Raw genomic sequence first — 22,631 nt, 5'->3', positions numbered from 1 at the left:
GCACTTGTTGGTGAGAATGTAAGTTAGTACAGCTCTTATGGAAAACAGTATGGAGGTTCCTTAAAAAAATAAAAATACAACTAACTGCCATATGATCCAGTGCTTCTACTTCTGGGTATATATCCAAAGGAAATGAAGCCAGTATGTTGAAGAGATATCCGCACTCCCATGTTAATTGCCCACTATTTACTGTAGCCAAGCTATGGCAGCAATCTAAGTGTCTGTTAAGGGATGAGTGGATAAAGAAAATGTGGTATATATACACAATAGAATATTTTTCAGCTACGAAAGAAGGCAGTCCTGCCATTTGCAATAACATAGATGAACCTTCAGGGCATTATGCTAAGTGAAATAAGTCAGACAGAGAAAGATAAATACTGCATAATCTCACTTGTATGTGGAATCTAAAAAACTTAGAAACAGAGTGTAGCATGGTTGTTGGCAGGGGGATGGGGATGTGGAAAAAGGGGAAATGTTGGTCCAAACTCTTAGTTGTAGGATGAATAAGGTATGGGAATCTAATGTACAGCATGGTGACTATTGTTAACAGTAGTGCATTGTATACTTGAAATTTGCTAAGAGAGTAAACCTCACCGTCCCCCGCCCCTGTCCCCCCGCACACAATGGTAACTATGTGAGGTAATAGATGTGTTAACTAACTTTACTGTGGTAATCATTTCACAATATATGTATAGTAAAAAAGAGAAAGTGGTAAGGTAGAAACAGTCCAAAAATAAAAAATAAAGCTTTGCAGTATTTTAGAGTAATTCTTTAATTTTTTGAAAACTGTATGTGCTCATTATGAAAATTCAATTATAAAAAATATGAAAAAGAAAACAAATCATCTAAACTCTTATGCAGAAAAATAAAATAAATAACACGTAGTAAGTATCATTTTAGATATTTCTTTATACTTATGTCCACTTAGGAGGATGACTGGCTAGCTGGTTAGTTGACTCAATGACAGGTAGATAGAAAGTTGATTGATTAAAAAAATTATAAAAATGATATCACACTATGCATGTTATTTTAACAAAATATTAAAACTAAATTTACTTAAATTTAAAAGAAGAAAAATAAACTGAAGCAGAAGAACTTTCAGTCAGAGCTACTATTTTTTCATTTAATTTTTTGGACACATAATAATTGTACATATTTATGGGGTACATGTTTATTTTATTTATTTATTTTTGAGACAGTCTCACTCTGTTGCCCGGGCTGGAGTTCAATGGTACAATCTCAGCTCACTGGAACCTCCACTTCCTGGATCCAAGCAATTCTCCCTCTTCAGCCTCACAAGTAGCTGGGATTACAGTTGCCCACCAACACGCCTGGCTAATTTTCTGTATTTTTAGTACAGATGGGGTTTCACCATGTTGGCCAGGTTGGTCTCAAACTCCTGACCTCAGGTGATTCACTTACCTTGGCCTTCCAAATTGCTGGGATTACAGGCGTGAGCCAATGCATCCAGCCCATATTGATGTTTTGATACATATAATGTATAGTGATCAGCTCAGGGTAATTAACATATCCCTCATCTCAAACACTTATCATTTCTTTGCATTGGGAATATTTTCGATATCCTCCTTCTAGCTATTTGAAACTATATAATGCATTGTTAACTATAGTCATCCTACAGTGCTATAGAACACTAGAACTTGTTCCTCTTATCTAGCTTTAATTTTGTGCCTTTAACAAATCTTTGTATATCCTTCTTTCCTCCTACCCTTTCCAGCCTCTGTTATCCTCTGTCCTACTTTTTACTCCTATGATATCAACTAATTTTAGAGTGAGAACATGCGGTGTTTAACTTTCTGTACCTGGCGTATTTCACTTAATGTCTTCCAGTTTCATTCATGTTTCTGTGAACGACAGGCTTTCCCTCTTTTTATGGCTGAATAGTATTCATTGTGTGTATACACCACACTTTCTATATCCATTAATCTGTTGTTGGACACCTAGGTTGATTCAATACCTTGGCTATTGTGAATAGGGCTACAGTAAACATGGGGATGCAGATGTCCCTTTGATACACTGATTTCCTTTCCTTTGTGCAGCACTAATTTTAAGAGCTATTTGTTCCTGAAAGACTGTGTAAAGATTATGGAAAAATGTGAAAGCCATTAGGAAGTTGGATTTGTATAAACTATATGTTACAATTTTAAAATGTTACAATTTTAGACAGCATCAGTTGATGTCTACTTTGAAAGTTGAATTGATTAGTGCTCTAACACTGTATCCTACGTTGCTTCCCCCAGCTCCTGATTCTTGTGGCTTATATTATTTTTACTTTGTAAAATTTACATTCTGTTGTGCTAATATAATTCCCATGGGTCTTACTGTTGCATTTAAACAAGTTCAATAATAGGCATTGTTTCCCTGGTTTTAAATTCTTCATTTGGTTCATTTTTGGTTGGATGGATTTTATTTCCTCCTCCAAAATAGGCTTTATGGATACTTTACTCTTCAAATTCTCTCATGTTTGAGAATGTCTACTTCTTAGCTTTATAATTTTAGATAACAGACATAATGCTATTTCACATTTTATACACTCTATATTTTTAGACATTTTCTATTATATTTTGGCATGGAATTATGCCGTTGAGAATCAGCCTGATTTTTTTTCTACCTTGCGTATTTTCTGATTTTTTTTTTTTTTCATTCCCGAATTCCTGCAGTGGTCTTTCTATGTCTTGAAGTTCAGTAACTTTACTAGGATAGGTATCATGGATAATAATTCTGTATCACTTTTTCCCAACTATGTTATGTGTCCTTTTGCTGGTAAGATTCAGCTCTTTCACTGATTCAAGGAAAATGTCCTAAATTATATCACTGTGTACTTTTTACATGTTGCAGCTCTATTTACTTAAACAATTTCCGCCCTCCTTGTTTAGTTTCTTTCTTTTCTTCAGGGAGATGTTATTATTATGTCTTATCTTTGTGTGTTCTCCTTACCTATCACCTTCTAATTGCTTGAATAAATTTTTCCTTATGCATTGATATGATTACCTCAAGCCTTTTTACTTCATGCCATTGATTTGCTTTTCAGGTGTGTCTTGTTTCTTTTCTTTTCTTTTTTTGAGATGGAGCCTCGCTCTGTCACCCAGGCTAGAGTGCAGTGGCATGATCTCTACTCACTGTAACCTCTACCTCCTGGGTTCAAGCAATTCTTCTGCTTCAGCCTCCCAAGTAGCTGGGACTACAGACGAGCACCACTATGCCCAGCTAATTTTTGTATTTTTAGTAGAGACAGAGTTTCACCATATTGGCTAGGATGGTCTCGAACTCCTAACCTCGTGATCTGCCCGCCTTGGCCTCCCAAAGTACTGGGATTACAGGCGTGACCCACAGCACCTGGTCAGGTGTGTCTGTTTCTATTCTCAGCTCCTGCTTATTCATCCATTAGATCTGCCCTGATAATGTTCTGGCCTCAATTTATTTTCTTAACTTAGCAGTCTCTTTTTATCTCATTCTGCTGTTTTAACATCTTTGAGCCTCTACTTCAGTGATTACATATATTTATTAAGGTCTCTTACAGTGAAAAGTACTTTTAGGAAAACAACTTCTATTCTGAAAATTGTGTTTGCCTCTTGACTTGGTTCTTCAAGTCTTAGCCATGTTCTCTTTCTTTGTTTTTTTCCTTTCATTGTTGTTATTTATTGTTGGAGCATGTTTGTGTAGTTGCTGTAACAGTTTGTTTTATTTTTTTCATTTTGCTCATTCTTAACATGAGTTGTTTATTTAAACCCTAATATTTGTTCTCACATACTGTGGTTGAATTATCATTGATATTCTGCCTTATTTGATATGGTATTTTTCTCTTTTTAGGCTAGTATTTAGCGTATCTACTTTTCAATTGCCTGAAAGTGTAGGGTTGCAGGGAAAGGAAGGGAGTAGATTCTACTGCAGCTGAGTGAAGTTTGTTAAGGAGGACTACTCTGTACTCGGAATACTCATTAGATGTCCTGGACCAGAAAATATCCCGCTAAGCTCAGGATTTACCAGTCTTCTGGAACTTGGCATACTACTCTGGTTCAGCTCAGTGTCCTGAAAGATGACAAGTTCTGTTCGCCCTTAACTCTGCTAAAATGGTATGTGGGGCTTCTGCTCTTCATGGCTTTTCAGTACTTTTCTTTAGGTTGTCTTCTCACCCGCTCGATTTGCTTCTCCCCAATATGAAGGTATTATTTGGAATTTTAAGGATTTACTCACCCCCTTTCCTCAGTACTGCTTCTATGGGATGGGGTTGAAAGCCACACAGAAGCATCATAAAACAGAATATTTTCTTTTCTTTTCCTGCCTCTAACCTTTACAAAGTTTTTAAGGTTTTATGCCATTAATTTCTTGTATTATTGCTGATAAATTTTGGTTCTTTCTTTGCTGCCACCCCCACCCCCTTTTTCTGAGGAATAAAAGGCCAAATTCTTTGGGAAAATTTAGTTTATTGTGCATCCATATACAACTGAGGTAATTAACAAGTATAATTCAGGGGTCACTACTAATCTCTCACACTATTCATTTTCATGAGTTTGTATAATTATCTAAAAATCCTTTAATAGTTATGTAGTTTTCTTTTTCTTTCTTTTTTTTGCCACAGGGTTTTCCTTGGTGGTGTTTTAAGCCACTAAAGTGGGCTAATTAGTTATGTAGCAACAGTTAACAAATATAATATATGAATTTTTACAGGTACTTTTAGAATTAAGTGATTTGTTTTATTTTAATTAAATCTGATTTTCTCTCTTAAGGGAAACTCTCCTTTTTGTTTAATGATAATATGCTTTCTCAAAGAGGAGGCTTTGCTACTGTGTTTCCAGACTTGATTGAATTTTGTTGCTTTTTCTCCCCTTCTCTTTTATCTACTTCCCTCCCTCAATGCTGAGGGCAGAATAAGGAATTTAAGTTGTTTATTGGTCCTAACTATAAGTGCAGCTTAGAAACACTGATGGAAATGGTTTAAAAGTATATTGGAACCCCACTGTAATGATGGTTTTAGAGAACAGGTCAGCATCTAGGTTAATGGCAAATGATAAGTTCAGTGTATTGTTAAAAATTTACTTTTAGTATTTAAAAAAACCCTGATTTACATACATCCAGAACACTGCACCAGTCATAACTGAATAGCTCACTCACTTTCTACAAGGTAAGCATACCTGCTTAACACACCCAGAGGAAGAGAAAGAACATTTTCAGAACTCCAAGCTTTCCTCCTGCACCCTCACTGCTTAGGACCTGCTGTTCCCCACAGGTAACTGCCATTGTGGCTTCTGTTACCAGGGGCTAGTTTTGCCTGGTTTGGAATAGTATGTTCTCTTTTGTTTTTTAGCTTCTTTAGCTCGACCTTATGTTTGTGAAAATCATCCATGTTGACAAGCAGTAGTGGGTTCATTCTCATTGTTTTATAGAATTCCATTGCATAAATATGCCACAGTTTATGTACTTATCCTACTATTATAGAGTTACACTAATTTTACTTTTGTAGAGTGGGTGAGTTTCATTTGGGGCTATTACCAACAGTGCTGCTATAAAGTTTTGTATGTGTATTTTGGTTAATATTCATTATATACTTGGAATTGCTAGATCATAGTGTGTGTATTATTTAGCTTTAGTAGATACTACAAAATAGTTTCCCAAAGTTACTGCCTCAGGTTACACTCCCACCAGTAATGTGTGAGAATCACAATTGTTTCATATCTTCACAGAACACTTGGCATCATAGCTTTTATCATCATCATCATCATCATCATCATCATCATCATCATTAATTTTAACTACTCTGATGGCTGTTAGTGACATTTCATTGTGCTAATCTGCATTTTTCTCATGACTCAGGATGTTAAACACCTTTTCATGTGTTTGGTGAAGGTGAGTAATTTTCAAACTTTAGGCCTTGATCCAATAATGGGTTATGAAATCAATTTAGTGCATTAAGGCCAGCACTTAAAAAGTCTGAAATAGAATAGAAGAGAGTAAATAATGGTTTATAATGGTAAATATAGATGTGTGAAACTTTTAATTTCCTAAATATAAACATACACACATATCAGTTTATTATATAGGTAAAATGTTATATTTCTTTTTGTGAACTATGGTCAAAAAGGTTTTAAAAAACCCTGTTGAGTATTATGTGCTTAAGAAAAATCTACAACTTGATTAAAACATAAAGACCACACATATCTCATTTAGCACAGTACTGGGAAATAAATCTAATAGCTGAGATAATGGAAACATGATTCATAATGATTTTGTTAGACTGAACTGGAAGCAAACTGTTCAGATGAAATATATAGTAAGTAAAGCCCTTCATGTGATAAGTATAAAGTCCTTGTAATTGAATGGCAGAAGGCTGCTTTGACAGCAGTGTGTGGGATAAAGACCCAGAACAGTCAATCCTAAACGCAAAGTCCTAGGTCTACAATCCTTGAATGAGAATATTGGCTTGGGAATCTGCATGTTTCTAAAGCTCCTGAGTGATTCTGATAATCTGGCAGTTTCAGGAGCCACTGACATTAGCTGGAGATTCTAGTGGATTTTGCCAACTGCAAGGGAGGAATCTCCTGGAGGAGGTGTTCTAAGTGTGTGAACCCTTTTTAAGCTGAACATTCTGAAAAACCACCATATTTCAGAATAATTCTACCCAGTTTCTTTTACTCCCTAAATTATTATTCTATAGCAGTGAAACTCAGAAAAAGCCATTTGATTAAAGAACCGTTATTTACCGTTTCTATACAGTTAGAACAGAAGACAGGCAGCAGAGTTAGTTTGCTTCCGATCCCTCTCTATGCAGATTATAGCTCCCTAATCCTCTTTTTCTCTGAACCTGTACTGCAATGGCACCCCTAATGTGAGTTGCATATATTTCTCAATTATATAATACTTTGGTGCTTTTGTCTCCGAGATTTACTGTACTTTAACATTTGTATGCATTTTACAGTAAAATTTTGAAGACTTTATAAGCATCCTGCTTTCTAATTAACAGTGAGGATAAAATGTTAGTGTGATAAATATTAAACATGCATAATTAAGGAATATTAAAAATCAGTCTAGCTTTTTTTTCTTTTTTTCTTTCTCTCCCTTGAAGGTAAGATTTATCCGATACAAGGTTTGGAAGAATGAATGTATAATTTAGAGAAACACTTCCCTGAATACCAATATTACTTTATATAGTAATTATGGGATTTTAAATGCCAATGAGTTCTTTTTCTTTTGTATGAACTTATGAATGTATTATAATAAAGCACTTTTGACAAGCTAATCAAATAAAACAATATAAGATTTAATTATCAGCTTTCTAAAGGTTTTATGAACCAGATTGTTTCTATTGCCAGAATCATTTAGTAATTTAGGAATCTCAGAATCCTCTTAAATCTTTTATTTTGTTCTTAAAGTAGTGGGGTTTTTTTACATGCTCACTACAAAAATATCAAGCATAGAAAAATATAAAGAAAATTTAAAATCATTAAAATTTCTACATCTCAGGTAGAACTACTATTGATATTTTAGTTAATTTTCTTGTAGACATCTGTGCATACACAGACGTGCTCACACAGGCATACACCCAGTTTTATGTAGAAAGGTTAATAAAATATGTTATACGATATTTTATTATCAATGCATTTTTAATGCACTCTTCTGTTGTTTCTGTGTTAGTAAATACAGATATACATCATCATTTTAATGGTTGCATTATACATATTATATACAGTATATATATGTATACCATATCTAATCTCCTATTGATAATACTTAGATTGCATCCTTTTTCCTCTATTATGTGTTTAGCAACATCTCTGCACATTAGTCATTTTGCATCTGTACAATTATCTTCTTAAGACAAAATCCTAGATATCTGATTAATTACCAAACTGTCTACCAGAATTATTTCAGTTGACACTTCCAGTAGCAACCTAATAGAACGATTGCTTTTTCACAGTTTTCTAATATTGGATTTGGTCTTTCTTAAATATTGGCAAATGATAAAAATATGTCGTTTTAAAATTTGCATCTCTTTGATTATTAATGAAGTTCTACATATTTTTAAGCGCTTATTGGTCATAGTTTCTCTGTCTCTGTCTTTAAAGTAGAGATGGCGTCTTGCTCTGTTGCTCAGGCTGGTCCCAAACTGCTGGCCTCAAGTGATCCTTCCACCTTGGCCTCCCAAAGTGCTGGGATTATAGGCATGAGCCACGGCACCCGGCTTTGGCCATTAGTTTTTCTTCTTTGATCAGTTGCTTCAATATTTTTTGAGGGATGGTTGGCTTTTTCCTTTTTCTTTTACAAACTATGAAGTTCTTACTATGGGATGGTTGTGTTTTGTATTGACCTGTAGGAAATCTGTGAATATTGTGATATTGCCATTTAGATTTCTAGTTTATGATTTGACTTTTAACTCTTCACAGAATGATTTTTGAATTAAACTAAATGTTGCTTATAAATGTCACTCATTTATTTTGTTTGTTACAAACATTTATTGATGTTTCATTTTATACTTTCAAGCTTTTGTATTATAGTTAAGAATGGCCTTTGTCATCTCAGGATTGTGAAATACTTGCCAATATTTTCTCATAGTCTTAGGGTTTAATTTTTTTTTACATGATAATCTTTGATCCATCTGGGATTTATATTTAATCAAAAGAAAGGTAAGAAGCCAGTAATACTTTTACCTCAATTGCTGAACAGTTGTGAGACTTTATGAATATCCAATTTTTTACTAGTGATTTAAAGTGACTCCTTTTATATTGAATTCTCTTATATATTTGAATCAACTTGAAACTATCCTGTTTTATTGACATCTTTTTGAATAATTTTGGGGGGACTTTTATTTCTGTGGCTTTTTTTTAATAGGAAAAGTATCCCTTCATTATTCTTTTTCAGATTATCTGTACATTTTTGCATGTTGACTTGGTGAGATTTAAAATCATTAATAAAAGCCATGCCAGTTTATTCATTTGGAGTTATATAGTATTTATAGATTGAGGGGAAATAGGTACTTTTATAATACTAGATTTTCTTATTGAAAAAACAAGTTTTTCCCCCATGGATTTAAGTATTTTTAAAAATGTACCTCAGTAGCATTTTGTATTTTCTCCATATAGGCCCTAGGTATTATTTTAAAAAAGCTTTTTCCTAGATGTTTTTAATTGTTGTTAATTGCATCATCTCCACACTAGTTTCTGATTGTTAATGGTTAAAACATAAACTATTAACTTTTGTTTATTTATTTTATATCCAGACACTTCAGTGAGCACTCATTTTTTTTTTCTAGTAATATTTCAGTTGCTTTTAGCCTTATAATGTCTCACCAGGTGGAAGTGAGGGGCCTAAGAAGTAAATATAACTATCTTATTGTAGGATGTCTTGAAATAATTAGAGAATGGTGCCTAAAGTAGAACAGAGTTTATGAAATATAATTTGTACATCCAGGGCAGGCTGAATGTAGACTAATCACCATGATTGAAATATAATGTGTTAGCCTAAGTGTACTAGAATGAATAAACATACCATTTAAATGAGATTAATATTCCGAAATGTTATTTGTACTTTATTAATCTCTCAGGATTAATCTTTGTGAATTCTATATTATTTACTTAACCAGGAAAAAGATGGAATTGTTACTTAAGTGGGAAGGCATAGTTCTAGTAAGGAAAGTATGAAGAAATGGGAGAGAAAAAGGATTTCCTCAAAATAGGAGTTTACTAGGTTGTGAATTCCAGGCTTGCTAATTTTTTTAATTCTCCACAAATAAAATATAACTTCTTTTTTTGTCTTAATTTTTCCAACATAACACCTGTTACATCAACCATCTACCCTATCGACACACCCCCAATCCCAGTAAGTAGGTGTAAAATGGTCTGACAATGCCATCTGGTGGCCCCCTGGGGAATTGTGTACAGTAACCTCTACCTGCTGGACTTCACTCCTTGGTGAACCTGAGGTACCGACCTGGGCTCATGTCTTGGATGCCATATTCAGGCTTGAGAGCAGGCAGTTTACAATGGGGCTGTAGACCAAGAGTGACAAGAAATCAAAGTGCAGGTCTGGGGAAAGGCTGCTGGGGGAATAAGGAAGGTGCCCAAAAGGCCACATTCACAGGAGCTGGTTGAGAACAAGGACTAGATTTTCCTTTTCCCTCCCTCCTCCCTTTTCCGTCTTCCTTCCTCCTTCCCTCCCTCTCTTCTTCTGAGTTACTTTCCCCCACACTGCCTGCCTTTTTCTTAACTCTTGTTCTTGCATTCTAAGGAAAGCCTCCCTCTCTCTCTTCCCTCATTCTGTTTGGGAGCAGCATCATAATCCTAACTACAGCTGATAAGTCTAAGGGTAGTGATTGTAGGTCAACTTTATTAAGGAAAAGGGAAGGCAGAATTTGGCAAATGAAGAACCCAGCATTGTGAACGCATGAGTCCTTGGAAGGGATCAGAAGTCCCCTTCAACATTACCATGGTGTTGGATTTTCCCCTTCATCCGACATGATTTCTCCATTTGCCTGCACGCAGGATTTTCATCTCTTCTACCCACTGCCATATCTCCAACACCTGGAACAGTACCTGTCCAGTAAAACGAGCTCCACTAATACTTGTTGAAGGAAAGAATTCTAGAGGAGTAAGAACATCTGGCTCATCATTTTTTACTGTATTTCGATGTTGTCTTCTTGTAAGTGTTATAGTGATGCTAATTTTCATTGCGAAAGTATGATTTTGGACTTTTGTGGGATAATTTAAGTATTAAAGGATATTTCTAGCAGAAATTGTTTTTTAAGTTCTAATCTACTGACTGGCCAACTTTCAGAAAATAACCTGTTGGTAAGTTAGGGACTCTCTGTATCTTTCCTTTTTATGTTTCAATAATATATCTTTTATATACATAAAGGAAGTAAAAACAACAACAAAATGACCATCTTTTTTTCTGTCTTTGCTTCTCAAGTGCTCCAAGCTTCCCAAAATAGAATCTAAGGCTATTAAATATGAGGAAAACACAGGTTTGAAAAGCTGAAAAATATTAAGCATTTGGCAGAATATCTTTTCTGTATATGTTTTCTCTGTGTGCACAGATTTGTTTGCATTACAAATCCTTGATCACAGACTTGGAGTCATATTTATTCCCTGTATAGAACTAAGCACAGAGAAAATGCTGGATTTCCCTAATATTTTGCAGAACTGTACCCTTGTTTTGTGATTCTCCTAAGAACTGGAGAGAGAAGGCAGAATGTTTTTATTTCTTAGATTGTTCCTCTGACATTGCTGTTGTGTGAGACTTTTCTGTGGGTAAATAATAATAATAATATCATTTTCTGCTAACCATTTCAACACTCTAGGATTCCCAGACTATCTCACGGATCTGTGTGATCTTAAAGAAATGCTTTTGCTGTAATGCAAAGGGAAAGCTAAAATGAATTAAAAGCTGGCCTAAATTAAGACAGCTGGGGTGATCACTGGGTGTATAATACCAGAGTGTGGTAGACCTTGGTTGTTTTGAGAATGTGTCACAGCATCCTACATCAGAGTTGATATGTTGTCCTGGCTGATTTTGGTGGCTGTGGTCATGGGGAGGGGGAGCTCTTTAAACTTTGTTGACTATATGGATTGTGAAAAACTGTAAGGCATGCAAAAAGCATGGACTGACTTTAGAGCCAGAGGGCTCTCAGGCTACAATCTGGCATTGCCTCTTTGTGACCTGGAATAAAATAGGTAACATCTCAGAGGCTTAGTTTACCTTTCTGCAAAATGGGAGTAATGATGCCTACCTAGAAGGGCTGTTGTGAGGACTGGTGCTGGTACCTGGCTGGCAGGACTTGCTCAGCTGACCAGTTATGATCACAGTGTTCACCTGTTATCTTTCCATCTCTCCACTAGGTACCTTGGAATCACAAGGCCCCTCACCTACCCTGTGAGGCAAAATGGGAAATGCATGGCGAAGATGATTCTCTCCGTCTGGCTTCTCTCTGCCTCCATCACTTTACCTCCGCTCTTTGGATGGGCTCAGAATGTAAATGACGATAAGGTGTGCTTGATCAGCCAGGACTTTGGCTACACGATTTACTCTACCGCAGTGGCATTTTATATCCCCATGTCTGTCATGCTTTTCATGTACTACCAGATTTACAAGGCTGCCAGGAAGAGTGCTGCCAAACACAAATTCCCTGGCTTCCCTCGAGTGGAGCCAGACAGCGTCATCGCCCTGAATGGCATAGTGAAGCTCCAGAAGGAGGTGGAAGAGTGTGCAAACCTTTCGAGACTCCTCAAGCATGAAAGGAAAAACATCTCCATCTTTAAGCGGGAACAGAAAGCAGCCACCACCCTGGGGATCATCGTCGGGGCCTTTACCGTGTGCTGGCTGCCATTTTTCCTCCTCTCGACAGCCAGACCCTTCATCTGTGGCACTTCCTGCAGCTGCATCCCACTGTGGGTGGAGAGGACATTTCTGTGGCTAGGCTATGCAAACTCTCTCATTAACCCTTTTATATATGCCTTCTTCAACCGGGACCTGAGGACCACCTATCGCAGCCTGCTTCAGTGCCAGTACCGGAATATCAACCGGAAGCTCTCAGCTGCAGGCATGCATGAAGCCCTGAAGCTTGCTGAGAGGCCAGAGAGAGCTGAGTTTGTGCTGTAAGGTCATTTATCATAATTTTCCTTTTATCCCCCAAACCCTTTCATGCAGCTTTTTGAAGCACATCACAGAAAGTTTCCTGAACGAGTAGCTAGCTTATTTTTTACTAAACATACCAGATTTGAATTGACAACAGTATAGATTCCAATCTTCCACCCAGTAAAATTCCAAAAGCCAAAAATAGGTACTTAGTTGGATTGGTAGATGAGACTAATTTGCTGAAGAATTGCAATTGATGTGATTGACAACAAAGAGGTGATATTTTCCATTCTTTCTCCATAAATGACATCCAAATTATGTCCTTACATCTGAATTTGTGTAACATTATTATTTTAGTTGTTATTATTCTTCTATCTAGTAAAACTTTTTTGATGACTTCAACCTTCACCGATAAATTCTTCTTTTGAGGTAGGAGGCACAATGATCTCTCTAGTATGCAGTTACACTCACCTGGGCTGAAAGGAGGCAGCCCAGGAAAAAGAAGAGTGATTAGTGTGGGTCTCAAGAACCAGACATGGTAGAGCGCCTCTGTAATCCTAGCCTCTTGGGAGGCCAAGGCAGGAGGATAGCTTGAGCCCAGGGGTTGGATTATGCAGTGAGCTATGATCATGCCATTGCACTCCAACCTGGTTGACAGAGCAAGACCTGCCTCTAAAAAAGAAAAGGAAAAGAGCCACAGGACCGTTTAGGAAATGTTCCTGGCCATCTTGGCAGGAGAGAACCAAGAATTGGTCTAAGAAGTCTTAATGACTTTCAAGGAAGCAATTACCATAGGGTCTTGGGATCTGAAAAAGGATCTGATGGTGATAGAGAAATGGAAATTTCAGAAGTGACCCACGTGTTAAAAAATTGACATTGTAAAGAAGGAAAGAGATAGTATATTAGTTAGAGGTGTTAACATGTCAGATGAAGACTCTGTTTTAAATGTGAGGTAGAGGAGATTTCTTCACATTTGAAAGTCGGGGAAAAATAAACTTGGAATGAAAAATTGGAAGGTTCTGTTGAGACAGTGAGCAGATTAATGTTGGAGGTGTCCATCTTCACAGCCTGGCGGGAAGGAGCAGACTAGAGAACCAGGGACCACTCTAGCAGAGAGGGACCTTCCCAGTCATCTTGTCCACCCCTGTCATTCAACAGAAGAGCTAACTGGGAGTTGAAAAGTGAGATGTCTCACACTTAGCTAGTGTCACAACTAAGTCTAGATCCCACATCATCTGAATCCCAGTGCTACTCATTTTTCTTATACTGGACTGCCTTTATCTTACAACTGAAAGTTGGAAGACTACAGTTATGCTAATTCTTAAGCTGAGTGTAGCTTCACAGGCATTCATGTTTACTTCTATATACTCTTTTGTACACATGAGATTGTTCACAATATAAAAAGTAGCATTAAAAAATAATGTAATTTTAAGTTCTAGAACATGTACTATGAGCAAACCCAGAGATCTTACTATGCCTGTAAGAGTTCATTGAATTTACCATTAGGATTTTCCCACCAGATTCTGAATTCCTTCAGAGAAGGAACTATGTCTTAATCAGATTTCTTTCTGCAGAATCTAGTACAGTACTTGACACATAATAGATGATAAATAAAAGTAATAACTGCTAACCATTATTGAACACCTGCTACGTGCTATGCAGCATGCTACCTGCAAAATAGGTGCTTCTGGCATCCCCACTTTTCAGAAGAACAACTTACGGCTCAGGAGCGTAAAGTAACTGACCTATGTTCACACAGTCCCTAAGTGGTAGCTGTGATATGAATCACTCCGATGCTTCTATGGAATGTTATGCAATAATACTTGTCAAGTGACTTCAGTATATAGGCAGTGAAGAGTCTCAGAATATTTTCGAGCTGGAGACTAGCCGTAAGCTCTCTAAGAAGACAATGAGAATGACTTGTTACACTAAGTAAGTAAAGTTTATTAGACTTACTGCACTATGAGTGGTATCCACTCCTAGACAGTCTTAGTAGTTTCTCAGATGAAGGAAATAAGGCAAGGATATTGATAGAGTTTTGGGGCTTGGGCTGGGTGATTTGAAGGTGGGGAACTGGTGAAGATTAGGCAGAGTTTATGACATAATAGCTTTAGACTGGTAAGTACAACTAGATGAGGGCTGTGAAGTAAGTGCTAATGAGCAAACTATTAGTTTTGATAAGTAGGCTATTTTTGTTGGCATATAGTCTTATCTTCTGAAAGTGACTACTTCCTAGAACAAATAGCTAGGTTATTTTGCCTAGCTCCAGCATTGTTTAGCACAGGAAAAGGAAAGCGTGTTGGTTCTAGTTCTCAGGAGTAACATGGGAAGGTCTCTCTGGCAATAGTGAGGAGGGCAGGGGATCCAGTTAAGCAGCCAGTGTATAAACTAGGAAAGAACAGATAATGTCATGAGCTAGGAAACACTGCTATATTTGCATGCATCCTATAGGGTCAAAGAACTTGAGAATAATTTTATTGATTATTTTAGTTAATAATTCATAGATAATTCAGATAGATCATAAAATGGTAATCTTTAAAATGTAACACTAAAAGGTTTTCCAATTTAAAATAATAGTGTTTGCTCAAGACTCACTCTCAGGCACTTTGCTGAGCACTTTATGTGAATTTGATCAATTAATCCTCAAAAGTTTATGATAGGTTAGTTTTCTTCATTTCCATTCTGAAAATAACAAAACAAGGGCTTGGAGAAGTAAAATAATTTCCCCCACAGTCATACAGAGAGTGATAGAGCTGGATTTGAGCCCAGGACATCTGTGTTCAAAAGTGCTTTTAACTTCTATGCTACTGTGCCTTTTATAAAAATAAATCAGCTAACGTAAAGTCTAAAGATATTTGCCTTTGTATCTTTAGCTGGTCTGGAGGCTTGGGTGTTGTTTTCCTGTTAGCTTAACACAGAGGTCAGCAAACTTTAACTGTGAAGGGCCAAGTGGTAAATATTTTAAACTTTGCTAGCCATATGGTCCCTATTGAAACTACTCTTCTCACTGATGAGTAATTTGTCACTGACATAAGTAAACGGATAGGCCTGTGTACCAATAAAACTTTATTTACAAAAAGAGGCTGCCAGTTATATTTGGCCCACAAGCCATAGTCTGCTGTATCCTCTTTACATTTCTCTCAGTTTGAATTTATAATTACAGAATATCCACTTCATTAAGGATGATTAGCCTAAAAACATCCATCAGCTTTAGGAAATTTCTAATGTGGCTGCCATGCATTGAGGAAAATACAGAAAACAGATGATATCTCTCATGTCCTTGTGCATATATTTTTGTTGGATATACCTTACACAAACAGACATATGTTGCTATGGCCTGAATATTTGTGTCTCCTGCAAAATTCGTATTTTGAAACCAAATTCCCAATGCAATAGTATGAAAATGTGGATTCTTTAGGAGGTAATTAGGTCATGAGGACAGGGCCCTCATAAATGGGATTATTGCCCTTATAGAAGAGGCCTGAGGGAGCTTGTTCACATCTTCTACCATGTGAGGACGCAGTTAGAAGTTACCTTCTATGAAGCAGACAGCGAGCCCTCACCAGACATGGGATCTGCTGGTGGCTTAATCTTGGATTTCTCAGCCTCTTGAACTCTAAGAAATAAATCTCTGTTGTTTATAAGCTACCAGTTTATGGTATTTTGTTATAGCAGCCTGGCTAGGCTAAGACATACGCACATGCAACCTTTCTGTAATAAGGAAATGTGGAGACAGGAAAAGCTATAGGATTCAAAGGAAAGGAAAATAACCCAGAGCTTATACTAACCCTGATCAGAGAAGACTTCCTGAAGGATATAAACTCAAGAATGTCTATTAAGTTGGTCAAAGCATTTATAGTGAAAGGAGAGCAGAAATGTTATTCTAGGTGAAGAGGACTTTTTTTGTAAAGGCACCAATGTGGGAGCTTATACAAAGGACCACCTGGCTGAAACTAAGCATTTGGGTGCAGGAACTGTTGGAGATCAAAGCAGAAAAGTAGATTGAGATGAAATTGTAAAGGATCTTCTATGCCAGCTCCAATAATTTGGACTTTTAGTATTGACAAATGGTTCTTAATCAGGAGTAATTTTGCCTCCCATCCCAACTCTTTGGAAACATTTGGCATTTTCTGGAGGCATTTTTGGTTGTCACAAGTGGGGGTGGGACGCTTCTGGCATCTACTGGGTAGAGGCCAGGGCTGCTGTTAAGGATTTTACAGTATACAGGCCAGCACCCCTGCCCCCCTCCCCGCTCCAACAAAGAAGTACCCAGTCCTTATTGCTAAAGTTGTGACACTCTGGTGTAAATATAGTAAGCCATCAGTGAATCTGCAGGTAGGGGAATGGAGTCATCACAGTGGTCAAGACTGATGCAGTAGCACTGTGTGGGTAACTCAGAAGGTAAAAAATGGATGTTGTTTTTCCCAGAAAATTGGCTTGTTTTTCCCAGAAACATTTGAGGGTCTGCTATATACAAGGTATGGAACCAGGCATGGGTAGGGTAGAAAGGTGAGTAAATGACAGTTGCAGTCTCTGGAAGCTTTTAATCTAGTATGCTGGGGTGGCTGTAGAGGTGGTGGTGGCTAGTAGGAGACTTGTAATCAGAACCCTTTGCTCCCCCTGCCTCTCTCTAGCTCTCACTCATCTTGTGGTCACCCTACAGACTCTGGGCTCCTCCAGACTCTGGGCTTTCTCCAGCTCTTTTCCTCCCATTAGCTTCTGGGCTTCTAGTCTCTCTTACCTTCTCGCCCTGTTCTGCCTTCTTGGCTCTACGTATTCTCCTACATAATAGTTTCTTTCTTTCCTGTGTAAACCTGTGAGACTGTGTTCCTACTCCGAAATATTTACCTATTTTTCCCCATTTTCTTGATCAGCATAACAAGAACCTCAGGAGTTCAACAGGCACTTGAAAATTTTCCCTGGGGTAATGAAGTGAATAGATGGGGGAAAAGTTGTGAATACTTTTGCACTGGTAATTTTAATTTACTGCTATCAATTTTAATCCTTTTCACAAGTATTCACAGATTGGTAATATAAAACCAATGTGATAATGAAATATAATCAAGGATTCTTTTTTCTTTTTAAATTTGATTACTTATGGATTTGCTTTGAATTGCCATCAATTGCTTTTAAGTATCCTGTTTTCATGAATTTTGTTGATGTCATTTATGAATAACATTGAACAGCACTTGCTAAATACTTCCATATAAAAGAATGTCATGAAATTGTTTTAAAGTAGCTCTTCTTTTCCTGCTCCCTTTTTTCCTGGTGATTGTATTGTCATTGTCTTCAAAGGGCCTCTTATAATTCCTGTGGATTGCAGGAGTCCTAGTGGTGACTTGTAGCAGAGTAACCTTGGGTTTCTGCCATGAATTCTGCCAATACAGTGCTCCAGGGTTTGTTGTGAAGCATCCTGAAAGGTGCTTTCTTTCTTTGTGGAAACCAGTAATTAAAAATAAAATAAAATAAAATAGATCCCAGAGAAAATTGGGAAGAAGCATCAAAGCCTCTGAAACCCTGGGTATCTGTGATCGGATGCTGCCTTAAAGGCAGAAACAAACAAAAAGTTTGCTATTTCATGGACTTTTCTTCTCCATAGATGATTTATTTTCATTAAGTCATCATTTTATTTTTACTAAATCATCAATTAGTAATAATAGCTTATTTGCTTCATGCTTCGCAATTGCCTACATTTTAACTTTGCAATGTTTCTTTAAGGAAGGCAGGTGATTTCCCTCCCTTGCTTTGTCTAATATTTATATATTTTTGTTCTATTAGTAGATAATAAATTCATATAGCACAATATAAAATCAAGCAGTACAGAGGAGTACAGAAGAAAAATAAGTCTTGAGGGGCATTCTTAGAAAGAAAATATCCATGGTAGAAATCAAGAACAGGGGGATATTTGAGGTGGGTCTTGAAGAAGGAGTAGGATTTTAACAAGAAGACATAGTAGGGGTGGAAGTGGAGTGGTGGCTGCTCAAGGCAGAGGGGACAGCATGGACCGAGGGGCCCAGATGTTGATAGAGGTGGACAAGAAGTTTGGGGCATGTCTTCAGCAGTACTGGGAAGCTGGGTAGTCTATGGTCAGCATGGAGGGCTAAGTGGGCAAGGGTGAGGGAGGGAGATGAAGGCTTTTGAGCAGGAGTGAGACTAGGGATGCAGTATAAATGATGTATGGAAGGCTTCACAATAGGAGAAGGGATATGGGTTAGAAGACTGATACAAGAGTGGGGTCTCATGTCAAGAGGGCCTGCACAAGGAGGGTGCTGTTGAGACTAGGAAAGAGGCCACAGGTGTCTGTGTGGATGCTACAATCTCCAGACCATCACAATTGGTTAGCAGGTGGGTAGCAAGGAAAGGGAGACTTTGGAGATAGTGCTGTGGCCTAGAGGAATTCAGAACATGAACTATGTGAGCAGAGCAGTGCTGAGCTGGAGAAAGTGTGGTCTCTCCTGTGCTGAGAAGAGACAGAGGCCCTGGGCTAGGAACGTGTCTGTGGAGCACAGATGGTTGCCAGTCCCCTCTTCAGATACCTAGGAGCTTATAGTGCTGGGTCTGGGCTGAAGTGCAGCACTTGTCCTCAAGTGTTATTGTGTGAGGCTGAGGGGAAAAGCCAGAAACCATGTCTCCAGCAAAATCCATCTATTGATCACCCATCTGAAGGGCTGGGCTGAGAGGGGGACCTCAAAGAAGGAAGAGCAGGACTGCAGGCAAAATAGCCAAATGGCAGGGTAGGGAGTGCTTTAGATGGGGTGGGTAGGCTGAGATTGGTTGCACAGTCCCAGGCTCTGGGTCCTCATAGACCTAGCTCTCAAGCACATGATGTAGTGTGGTAAGTCGAGGCCAGTGGAGGTGCAGTTAGGGGAGTGGCTTTACACCAGGAGAAAGGGACTTTTCTCAGCCATTGGCTGACACTTCTCTATCACTAATACCACTTCTGTGCATCTAGGAACGAGGGAGAGAAGTGAAGTTTCTTGGTCCCTGCACACTTACCTTACAATAACACACCTTCCTAGGTTTGAGAGAGAGAACACTTCTCGTTGGTAATCATTATTTAGTCATTATTCTTTTCAAGTAGGGCAAGTGCAATAGTATTTTGCAAGGATTTTTGAAAGCAAAGTCATTTTTGGCTATGGCTATATTAAAAAGGTGAATTTCTAAATGGGTTATTTGGGGCTGATTTGCAAATATATTAAAGCCTTGGCAACTTGTGGGAGTTATGAAACTTACCCAAAGAGTCACAGCACTTTTTGTTTCCCTTTAAGGATACTCATAATCCATTAGAAGCCACAAATGATTCAAATTACTGACTGCTGTAAAAATTAAGTCCACCCACCACAAAATGAAAACTCACATTTACGGTTCTGCTAAATCATTTTCTTATTTCTCTCTCTCTTTTTTTTTTAGACAAAACGCTGACTACTGTAGAAAAAAAGGTCATGATTCATGATCGAAAACAGAACAATGGAGATGAAATAAACAAGGCAAATTAGAGGTGGAAACAGAAGGAAGTCATTTGCTGAGCCTGCAGAATGGAATGCGACTTCTCTCCTTTCTTGGGATGTCTAAAACGTGACAAACAGGGTGATCTGTTGTACACATTACCTTACAAGGGAGATGGTGACTTCTCCTTTTTTCTGTGGATCAGTGCTGTTGTGTGTTCTCAGTTTAAGATAGCAGATCATCTCAGCAGTAAGCACACCGACAGAACTGAGTTCCACAAAGGAAGCAGTTTCTGGTGCTTTGCATATGTCCAAATCCATGCAAGTGGGAGAAAGTTCCAATGCACACTTCCCATGCTTCTGAGTCTAGGTGTTGTGGTGAATATGCAGGAATCATTCCTGAGACAGAATGTATTTTGTTGTATGACAGAAGGCTTTTCCAAGCAAACTGCAGTGAGTGTAGTGTTGAATATGTTGCATGTCTATGTTAGAAAACAGAATCCAGTCATCAGCTAATACAAATGATTTCCCAGAGCAGTGTTTGTTTCAAGCTTCTGTCAAATAGTTTGGCTTTTCTGCAGGGTCTCTGTGATTTCCCCACCAATGTACTTTCTTTGTTAACTCACTTATTATGGTATAACTCAGGAACAGGTCTCAGGATGGAGAGAAGCATATAACTTGAGCAAAGCTTTTTGTTGTGCTCTGAAGGGTCTTGAGGGGTGAGGGTGATGCCTTCTGTGAGGATTTTTATCGCAGTGAAGCTCAAGTGGTACCCAACTGCATTGTAATTAACATGATTATTGGCATGCTTTTGACTCTCATTTTCTACCAGGCTGCAGTGGGCCCACCCATGGGCTGGCCCATAACTGTATGTTATGTGGAAGAAGTGTGGGAATGATGGGTTTTCCATGAAATGTTGTGATGCTTCTGGAGATGGGGCATAAACATGTTCATTCTTGTTGAGCTGCATTGTATTAAACCAAATTGTGTGAAGCAAGGTCACCTGGACCACTCTTGGGAAATGCTTCAGAACACCAGTCTGTTCCTTCTAGATTATTTGTTTTTGTGTTCTCTGTATCTTAAATCAAATGTGTGCCTAAGCAGTTCTGTCCTCTGATTCCCACCCCTACCCACCAAAAAATGGTAGACATGAAGGGCAGGTAAGGAAACAGAAAAGGTCTCTCTGCGGATATATATTTTTTAAATGGCACTATGTAGCAATTAAGAGCTAAGGAGACAGAAAGACAGCAGATGAGAATAGAAGAGTACCTGTACCTACAAGGGGAAAAATGAATGCAATTCTTTATTTGATAAGAGAGAACTGAAAGATAATATTATTTTCCTACAATAAAGCAAGCTGTCCTGTCACAGGATAAAGTGGAATTCCAACATGGATTATGGACTTCTTCTAACTCCCATTGACATTGCTTCTTACCAGACATGGGGAAGAGTTGCCTTTCCTGAAAGGGGAGGAGGGCACTGTCCTTTCAGACAAAGCTTGTATAAATTCCTGAACCGCAAATTTGCTAAAGTGACCGTATATATTATATTCATAATTTAAATGATTATTTATGGTCAGATACATATTGTTAAACTTGAAAATGTTTTATTACATTACATCAAATAAAGTTTATTTGTAGCTGAAATAAAGCAATGTAAGTAAAAATTTTTAATTAAAGGTCTTATGTCATACATGTTGCTGTCTGTAGAATGACTGAAGGGCAAACACTTTATATGTTTGCTAAAATCCTAACAGGTAGCTAAGACAGCTCTGGATTCAATTACATTTCACTGTGAGGATTCATTGCCTTAGTGACTTTATTTTTATAAAACAATGCCTGTTCATTACTTGATCTGATTAATGAGCATTGTTTGGGCTCCTGGCACACTCGGCATTGCTGGCATCGAGGGGACAAAGATGGGTATGGCACAGTCCTTGCTTTTAAGAGTTTGCCATCAGGTAGATGGCAAACATGTCTCGGTTTGTCGCAATGTAGTATAGTAAGTGCTATAGCAGGTTTTAGGGAGTGACTTTTTCTTTCCTGTAGTGCAAGACAGGGCACTATGGTTAGTTGGATTGATTCAAGTTTTCAGATGTGTTGTTTAATTTTTTATGAAGACCTTCGTGATTTAAATTGGCTCTTTATCCTGCCTGACTTGAATGCCTGACTGTTGACCTCTCTGCTTCATTCTGGCTACAAAGGCTGAGCTTCATGTGTATACTGTACTTTAAATATATGGCAGCAAATGAAAGGCAAAGGTAGAAATGGCAAAGGGATGAGAAAAATAAATCATTAATACAGTTTCACATATGACATAATTTGTGTCAAAGACACAGCTTTTGTTTTAACTAAGAACTGGGAAAATCATTGAAATGAACATTTTGTATATAATGACTGTTCAAGCAAGAAGGACTATTCCTCTTCTCACTCTAGGGTATCAGCTGTCATTTTCTGGCAAGGCTGAGTACTGGGAAACCATGCTTGAGAAGTAAATCACTTACTTGTAAGAGATAACTGAGTCACTGTTGCCTTAGCATTTAGTTTTATTCTGTAAATATTAAACAGGAGACACTCAGAGTTCCTAGGTTTTCTAGCAACTGTT

General features: G+C 37.8%; 1 protein-coding gene across 4 annotated transcripts in view; it reads left to right on the top strand.

The window, feature by feature from the left end:
• The window catches only part of HTR7 (5-hydroxytryptamine receptor 7), a 114,745-nt gene extending 93,068 nt beyond the window's left edge, over nt 1-21,677 (top strand). Inside the window, exons 2-4 of one of the 4 annotated variants that reach the window (XR_012417289.1) lie at nt 10,491-10,647; nt 11,847-12,602; nt 19,993-21,677. Coding sequence is in view for 2 of the 4 variants with exons in the window: in XM_005565929.5 (XP_005565986.1) it covers nt 11,847-12,602; nt 19,993-20,035 (799 nt within the window). In the remaining 2 variants the exon portion in view is untranslated. Of the gene's footprint in view, nt 1-10,490; nt 10,648-11,846; nt 12,608-19,992 lie in introns of all 4 variants that reach the window. The other 3 variants (XR_012417288.1, XM_005565929.5, XM_065521130.2) reach the window with 3 other exon arrangements.
• The last annotated feature ends 954 nt before the right edge of the window (nt 21,678-22,631 follow it).

The sequence above is a fragment of the Macaca fascicularis genome, chromosome 9 (genome assembly GCF_037993035.2).
Source record: "Macaca fascicularis isolate 582-1 chromosome 9, T2T-MFA8v1.1".
Lineage (NCBI taxonomy): Eukaryota > Metazoa > Chordata > Mammalia > Primates > Cercopithecidae > Macaca > Macaca fascicularis.
Note: the sequence above shows the minus strand (reverse complement) of the source record. Positions and strands in the feature narration are given on the sequence as shown.